This window comes from Fundulus heteroclitus, chromosome 7, assembly GCF_011125445.2.
Source record: "Fundulus heteroclitus isolate FHET01 chromosome 7, MU-UCD_Fhet_4.1, whole genome shotgun sequence".
NCBI classification, from domain to species: domain Eukaryota; kingdom Metazoa; phylum Chordata; class Actinopteri; order Cyprinodontiformes; family Fundulidae; genus Fundulus; species Fundulus heteroclitus.
In genome coordinates this window covers 36,569,173-36,576,867 of record NC_046367.1, presented here as the reverse complement: position 1 = coordinate 36,576,867, position 7,695 = coordinate 36,569,173, and the positions used below count along the sequence as shown (strand labels likewise).

At 39.5% G+C, this 7,695-nt stretch overlaps 1 protein-coding gene across 1 annotated transcript; it reads left to right on the top strand.

Annotated features, from left to right (window-relative positions):
* Window positions 1-212: 212 nt before the first annotated feature.
* On the top strand, window positions 213-2,994 carry fev (FEV transcription factor, ETS family member). Its single transcript, XM_012876943.3, has 3 exons — window positions 213-423; window positions 1,091-1,162; window positions 1,817-2,994. Exons 1-3 carry the CDS (start codon window positions 375-377, stop codon window positions 2,356-2,358), a joined length of 663 nt encoding a protein of 220 aa, XP_012732397.1. The 5' UTR covers window positions 213-374; the 3' UTR covers window positions 2,359-2,994.
* The last annotated feature ends 4,701 nt before the right edge of the window (window positions 2,995-7,695 follow it).

The following is a 7,695-nucleotide window of genomic DNA, read 5'->3' as shown; positions in this document are numbered from 1 at the left end:
GAAAAGTGAGGGGGATCTGAACTGGTTTCCATGTCAAACACTTCAATTCACCATAGAAACTCAGATCTTAACGGGAAACTTTATTAAACTGTGATGGTGGATTGATAAGGGCCGAATTTCTATCGGCCTCTTTTTATTGTGGGCACCGGGCGCGCTGACAGAGGTAAATTGCTCTTTTAATTAAAGCAATGCACCAGGGGAAATTGCTGTCTGAATATTGTCTCAGAGATGGGGGCCAGTGACAGTTGCCTGGAAACTTCAATCTGTCCACCCGCATTTATTCCAGATCCCAGTTATGAGATAAAGTTTAATAAAAATCTTTTGCTGCGCCAGCGCCGAAATGAAACCCAAGCCTTTCTGAGCGCCTGAACACAATGAGACAGGACCGCGGAGGAAACCTCATGTTCAACATGTATCTCTCAGGTTCGTCCCGTCAGGAATTAGTCAAACAGGCTTTTATGCTGGAATTGGTTGGTTTTGTGCGGCGCTGTGGTGTCCGGCAGGAGACGACGCTCCGTTTCCAGGGCAGAGCTTTGCTGAGCCGCTTCCCTTTGAAAGCCCGTCTGCTCTTTTGTCGGAAATCGGAAATCCTTTTTCCTGGACGCGTTTCCTGGCTTCTTGCAGGGGGACCGCAAGGATGACACGCTTCAGGCACTGGACTCTGACTGCACCAGAAAGCCATTAGGATTTTAGTCCGTTTTGGCGTTTATGAGCTTAGGTTTCTGCGTAAATTGGTGCAAAATAGTCAATATTTAATATCATTTTATATTAGAACATTGTTAAATAACTATTTTGGGGGATTTCTTTCTCTCTCTCTCTCTTGCGGATTTAAATTTTCTCTCTCTCTTGCGAATTTATTTTTTTATGCAGTTTCATATTTTTGTATTTAATACATTTTTGTAAACATTTGATATTTAATACACAAAATATTTTGCTTGTTCTTTTCAGCATCACTGATACAATTTGAATCTTATCCAAACACCATGTTCAAATCTAGAAATAAATAGCTAAGGGGACTTCCATTAATAATTTAGTAATATTTCAAATAAATATATATTTGATGTTAATGATTCGTCTGTTTTGATTTCAGATCCAACAGAAAATCTGTTGAAGGAAAGCAAAGCAACATCTTGGAGTCCAATAAATACAGGAGTGCAAAAAGGTAAGAATGAGCCCAACATAGAAACAAATAAATTATCTTGAGGAACCCATAATCATCTTATGTCCTACACAAAAGAGGTACTTGAAATGTTCTTTTGAAAATTAAAAAGTAGATTACATGTTAACTGAGCAATGAAAACAGATATTTGTTTTAAATACTGTTAGACGCAAATGGATTTTATGATCACAAATATTAATAAACAATTTGTTTTAAATATGTACATATTTGAAAATTATCGTTTGAAAAATATTTGTTTGATTCAAAATGTGTTCATTTTAAAAAATAAATGTAAAAGGATTGCAACTCTTTTACTAAATTTAAATTATTGCATTAATTTTTATACAAGAACTATTGAAAAAAAATAAAAAAGAAAGAAAGAAAATATATTATTGACGCAGGTTTTATTCTGATTTGATGACAGGGTGTTCATGTCAAATAACAGCAGAAATAATTTATTAGAAAGAAAATCTGGGGAAAATAAAAACCCAGAATGATGGTAGGACTGTAAAGTACGTGATGTTATAGCTACAAATCCCTACATCTAACGTAGAGTTTTTCCTATCGCTGGCTAGGATTCTTGCAGATTTTATAAGGATTTTTTTCTTTTAGATCAAACATTGATCCTTGTGTGTTTTCCCCCTCCTTTACCCCCAGGCAGCGGACAGATCCAGCTGTGGCAGTTCCTCCTGGAGCTCCTGTCCGACAGCACCAACGTGTCCTGCATCGCTTGGGAGGGCACCAACGGGGAGTTCAAGCTCATCGACCCCGACGAGGTGGCCCGGCGCTGGGGGGAGCGGAAGAGCAAGCCCAACATGAACTACGACAAGCTGAGCCGGGCGCTGCGCTACTATTACGACAAGAACATCATGACCAAAGTGCACGGCAAGAGATACGCGTACAAGTTCGACTTCCACGGCCTGGCGCAAGTGTGCCAGCCGTCCACAACAGAGCAGGCCATCTACAAGTTTCAGGGGAACTTCTCCCCGATCCCCTTCTCTGGCATCTCCAAACTGAACCTCGTCACACCCGGCGTGGGCCCATCGGGATTCTCCTACTGGCCCGGCTCCCCGTCGGCGGCTCTGTACCACAGCCACAACCTGCAGCCTCCGGGGCCCTTTGGCACCGTGTCTCCGTCCCACATCAGCTGCGTCAACAACATCAACAGTCTGGCCAACATCAACAATCACTACAACTGACTCCTGTTGCACATTTCATGCCAGATTTGGAATAAATTAATCAATAAAGAACTGTGTTTTGGTAGTTTGCGGCCAAAATGTCGACTAATTTGGACGAAGTTTTCGTATCTCCCCGCAGAAAACCTGCAGCCAGGCTTATTCAACAGTTATAACCTTGTAAATGTTTGCATTTCATCCGGTTCATCGGCAAATTTTTGATTATATAGGATGTAAAAAAAATGAGCGTTAATTCCTATTTTATTATATTTCTAAATTGGTTCGTGTAGATGTGAACTAAATCATCTCTTACAACACGGACCAATTGCATCTATATGCTCAGACCACTGGGCAGAAACAATAAAGATGTTTTAAAATCTGTAAAACAATAGTGATAAAATGAACACGCTCGGGTTTTCATTCAAATGTCATTATGGGTATTTAATCACTGAATGAATAAATCAGTAAAAAAAAAAAAAACGTCTATAATTTTACGCAAAGACTTCTTTTACGCACGAAAATGCCATTTGTAAAATAAAATCAAGTCTCCACATATCACCAAATTTTGGACTTCGGGCACAAACGCTATTTTATTTGTGATAAGGTGTTTCTTTATAGAAAATATAGACAATGGATGTTACAATAAAATGCTGGACAAGTTGTTTTCTTTCTTCTTCCCCTGAATTATCTCTCTTTTTCTGACCCACGCCCCTTATTTGGCCGTTCGGACCGCTACTCTTTCACCCTACGAAATGGAGCTGTCTGCCAAAGGGTGGTTTCGTGCGTCATTTCAAATGCGCCAGGGAGACGTAAAGTACTTTTTCTATTAATTTTCTACTTATCCAATGTGGTTTTGTGATTTTAATAAATAATATATACCGTCCATTGAAAGTTTCCCTAAACGCTATTTTAGTTCGTGCTCATATTCTCTCTGAGCTGAAGGGTAACAGAATCACCTGGACACATAACGAATAGACGGTTGAAACATAAAAGTGAAAAGAATAATGCTTTAGATTTGGAAGAATTTTTTATGGATATTTATCTTTATTATACACGGAAAACACAATCATGAAAGAAAATAAAAGTATGTAGGCTACAGTAGTTCATGCTCATGGGTACGAAACTATCCTTACAGGCACGAAATGGAAACAGTGGCTGCGAATAAAGAGTTTTAACTGTCGGTGGCAAAGGGTGAAAAATGACCTGGGGGCCTTTTTAATTGTGCTCTGACGCCGTTTTTTGTTATCGTTTTTTTGTCTTCACTGAACATTATTACGATGGCGCTCTGGCGCCACCTTGTGTCCCAGAAACTGAAGTTTAGATGTCAGTTTTGACAGTAATAAGAACCTCAAACGACTGTTTGTTGTTTAAATTAAATTCAAATTAAATATCTCAAAACAACCGATAAAATTACATTCAGTAGCTATTAAATAGAGTACAAAATCAACAAAACTTTCTAAAAATCCCACTTGTGCATAAATCTTTGGGTCAGGAGGAAACTGAATGTGGCACTTGTCAACGAACTTCCAGGTGTATACACCTGGCAGAATAAAGGACATAGGCCTATTTGGATAAGGCGGATACACTGATTGAACCGTTAACGGGAGCTGTTGTTGAATCCTTGCTGACAGTCAGACTAATGGAAAACAGTGAATACTATTTTAGCTTTCATTGTTCATCGCACTCAGTAAGAATAAACCCGTCTAATGATCCCTACAGATGCACAAAAAAATCCAGTATCCACAGATTTGTGTATTAAGGAACTTTTTAAAGTCAGAATGTTGCAATGACAATAAAGATAATAAAGATGGTTATTCATAACGTATTATTAAAAACACCTGTGGAATTATCAGTGTTGCTTTTTTCATAACACAGACATTCATGTAATTGAATGTGATATCAAAGTTCAGAAGTAGCAAAAATGAAACAGCTACTTGCATAAGCTTGTCTTTAACTACAGGCAGAATAATATTTGAAAACAAAATCCAGCTGGATGGTGACTTCATTTCTTTATTTTGCCACATCACACACATGCCCAGAGAGCCACTTTATCATGCATGAATAAGAAAGTGCTATGTAGAAAATTTAATTGACTGGAATCTAATAGAATGAAACAGTCTGGTTATGTACATAAATAACCAAAATTGACTTCTAAAATGTAATGTAGTAATAGATAAAAAAAAACACGTCATTTTAATAAATAATAATATGCACTGACTCCAGATCAGTTTTCTTATAAGGGAACATCAATTTACTTAAAAGATTAACAAGGGCACAGCTCGGACTAAATAAATTAAACCATGTAAAGAGGCTGGTTTGCTATATTTGGAGTCGAGCTTGGAGTGACGCTTGGCTGGAGTAAGACTGGGTGTGACTGTAGAGGTAGGGGTTGGAAGCTTTGGTCTTAATGTTCAGTCATATAAGTAATAAAAAGCACAGGTGTTTCTGCTCCACCAAGGACCACATGCATCTGAATAGGAAACCACCTCAAACATCACCCCAGGACATCTATGCACGGGGAATCCTGGGGAATCGCAAACACGCACACTTTTTAACTCCCAGGCTCTGTGGGTGGAGACTCAGAAGTCAGACGTTTCAAACATCAAGGCTGAAGAAGAGCTTCTAGCCAGAGGAAATCAGGATGATTAACTGCTCTCATATCCAGCCACACTTAGCATATCTGTTTACTTATTTTGTCCATTCTTCAAGAACGTTTGCATGTGTCTGCACATATCATTCTGTTGTTTTCATTTCAAATTATGGCTGTTTCCTCAGTAAATGTATTGTTTTCCTGCTGTAACTGCAGTGTGAAAAACAACATCTTGTTAGTTTACGGCATACATGTTTCAGACTGTGCCAACACATTTATAAACTATCGCTTGTGCACCATGATACCTCACAATCTGATGAATTTCTTTATGCTTTATGCTTATTCTTGATGCATTGGCGCAAACCCCTAGAGTAATGTCATCTTAGCAGAGGAGGCAGGTGAAAGGGTCTCCCACGGCGCGTCCAGGGGAGGCCAAACCACAACGTGAAGGTAAGCCATCCTTGTCAGACCTCAAGCAGCTACAGAAACAGTTGTTTGGTTTTTACTATGATTTATTGTTGAGAAGATATTTTCCTTTTCTTTTTCACATCGTAAAGGAAACAAAAGGAAATTATCTGGTACATTAACTCAACTTGCCTGCTCAAAAAAATGAACTAAAATAATAATAATAATCAGAAGCCAATTTTCTGGGATTTTTTAAGATCAATGTGAATAGTCTAACATTGTGGATTTTATCTGGTCAGATGAACTCATTTGATCTAGGATAAATTTGACAGTACTTATTTTCTCAAGTAAATAAAAAAAATTAAGCTTTTTGAATTTAATTCAAGTAAGGTCCCTGAGTATCGGTGTCCAGGGACCCCTGAAGTGTGAATCCTGATCATGAGGAAGATGGTAAGGGAGGTCAAATAAAATATCCAAAGCACTTTGTTAGTGTTATTGGAATATTATTCTGAAGTCACTATGGCCTCACCACCCTCAGACATGTGTGGAGATACAGGAGCGGCTGCTCCGTAATACCTGCTGATTGCCGAGGCCAAATGCTTGCATTTCACAGTGCAGATAATGAATGTCCGGGATATGACTGTCTCTGTTTCGTCTCACGCCAAGGCCACTGTCGGGTATTAGGGGAGCCGAGAGACAGAGGGGAGACAGAAACAGGGCGGACGGCTGGCGGCCGGACCGAGGGGGGCGATTACTTTCCATCTATGTGATCTCTGCTCTGTTTCTCAATAAAAGTGCTGGAACTTCATCACTCCACCGTTTCCTTATTCAATAACTCTAGGAAGTCAGTTATTGTTTAGAATTCATATCACTGTAAGAGATCTGCAGCAGATGTTTCAGCTTGAGTTTAGCCAAAGCTGCTGCAATAGAAGAGGAATTATTTTCCTCTTTTGCATCTTTACCAGAGGTGCTAACTAATGTAGAGGGCTCTTCAGATCCTCCATCAGCAACTTTTTGACCAGTGTTAGACTCGCCCTCTGACTGATTGACAAAGCCACAGATGGGACAAGCTGTAATGCATTGCATTCCTATAGCTTTTCTTTTTTTTTTGGTAAACACAATGGACATTTAAACCAATTTCATATTTATTTAGCTAAATATGTCACTTTTGCATGTCCCTATAAGATGTCTCACACATTATAGTACAGTTAAATTCAGGTTTTTAACCTGCTGGACAGTGCAGCACATTTGTTCTACAGTACTCTGCCCACTACTGTGGATGTTGTTGGAGCTACTGCTTTTTAAAGTACGACAGTGACTCTTGTCAGCCATGTGAGGGCACCAACACTCTTCTGCTGCCACCATCCAGTTTACATAACAAAGTGATCAAAGGTTGGATTAATATAGACAGTAGAAGCCGTTGCCAATAGCAGATTAAGCCCTCACTTCAGGAGACGTAAGTCTGGACTGAATCTTTAAAGCAATGCGTTTTCTTTGAAGATGAAATGAGATCAACATCATGGTAAAAGTTGCAATTTCTGGAACAACAAATCATTTAGAAAATATGTCAGTTTCTGAATAAAACAGTAGCTGCGTGGTGATGCAGACAGATTGAGAATTAGAAAGTGTGTTTGTTTGTGTGAGGGGTAGAGAGCCCGCCCCTCACGCACAGCACCAGTGTTTGTGTATGTGTTCTGCATATCAATGGAAAAAAAACATGAGGTCATTCTTTGCAACTAAATCGATCTCTGTCTCTCGCTAGGGTGGCTTCACACACTAAACATTGCTAAAGACAGACGTCTCCAGGATGCGTCTGTAACACCACAGCGCCGATAACAGGAGAGTGCAAACAATGCCGTTATCAGGGATGTACACACATCCACAACACAGCAAATGTCACTTTTCTCTCCCTAAGGTGTCCTACCTCTAAACTGCAGCCCCCATTCGCTGTCACTGATCCTCGTCCTCTCGCTTCTTGCATAACAAACTAGGTGGGTGATTTACTTTGAGCCACAGGATTAACGGTGTGAACGCAGGCGACAAGAGCCGGGCGAAAACACACAAAGGATGAAGGAGAAACATATATTTTTGGCTCCTTGTACCCGGTTTTAAATAGCAGCCGGTGGCACGATACGTGTCGAAAAATGTTCACCCTTTGGCTCATTTGTCACTTACACGTCTGTCGTGATTTTCCACGGTGGTGAAAAAAGCAACATTTTTTACACAAGCTTGTTAGCACACTCAAAGGGAAAATGAAAATCTTTAAAGAGATGCACAGTCTTACATACTGTTGAAACCGGATATTTACATACATTGTAAAAAGACAAGATTTTTTTTTCTCACTGTCTGACATAAAATCCAAAGAT

Coding starts and splice junctions, on each gene's coding strand:
- fev (XM_012876943.3), top strand. CDS start 375: ATGAGACAGGACCGCGGAGGAAACCTCATGTTCAACATGTATCTCTCA. Junction 424..1,090: donor GTTCAACATGTATCTCTCAG/GTTCGTCCCGTC, acceptor TTTTGATTTCAG/ATCCAACAGAAAATCTGTTG. Junction 1,163..1,816: donor AAATACAGGAGTGCAAAAAG/GTAAGAATGAGC, acceptor CTTTACCCCCAG/GCAGCGGACAGATCCAGCTG.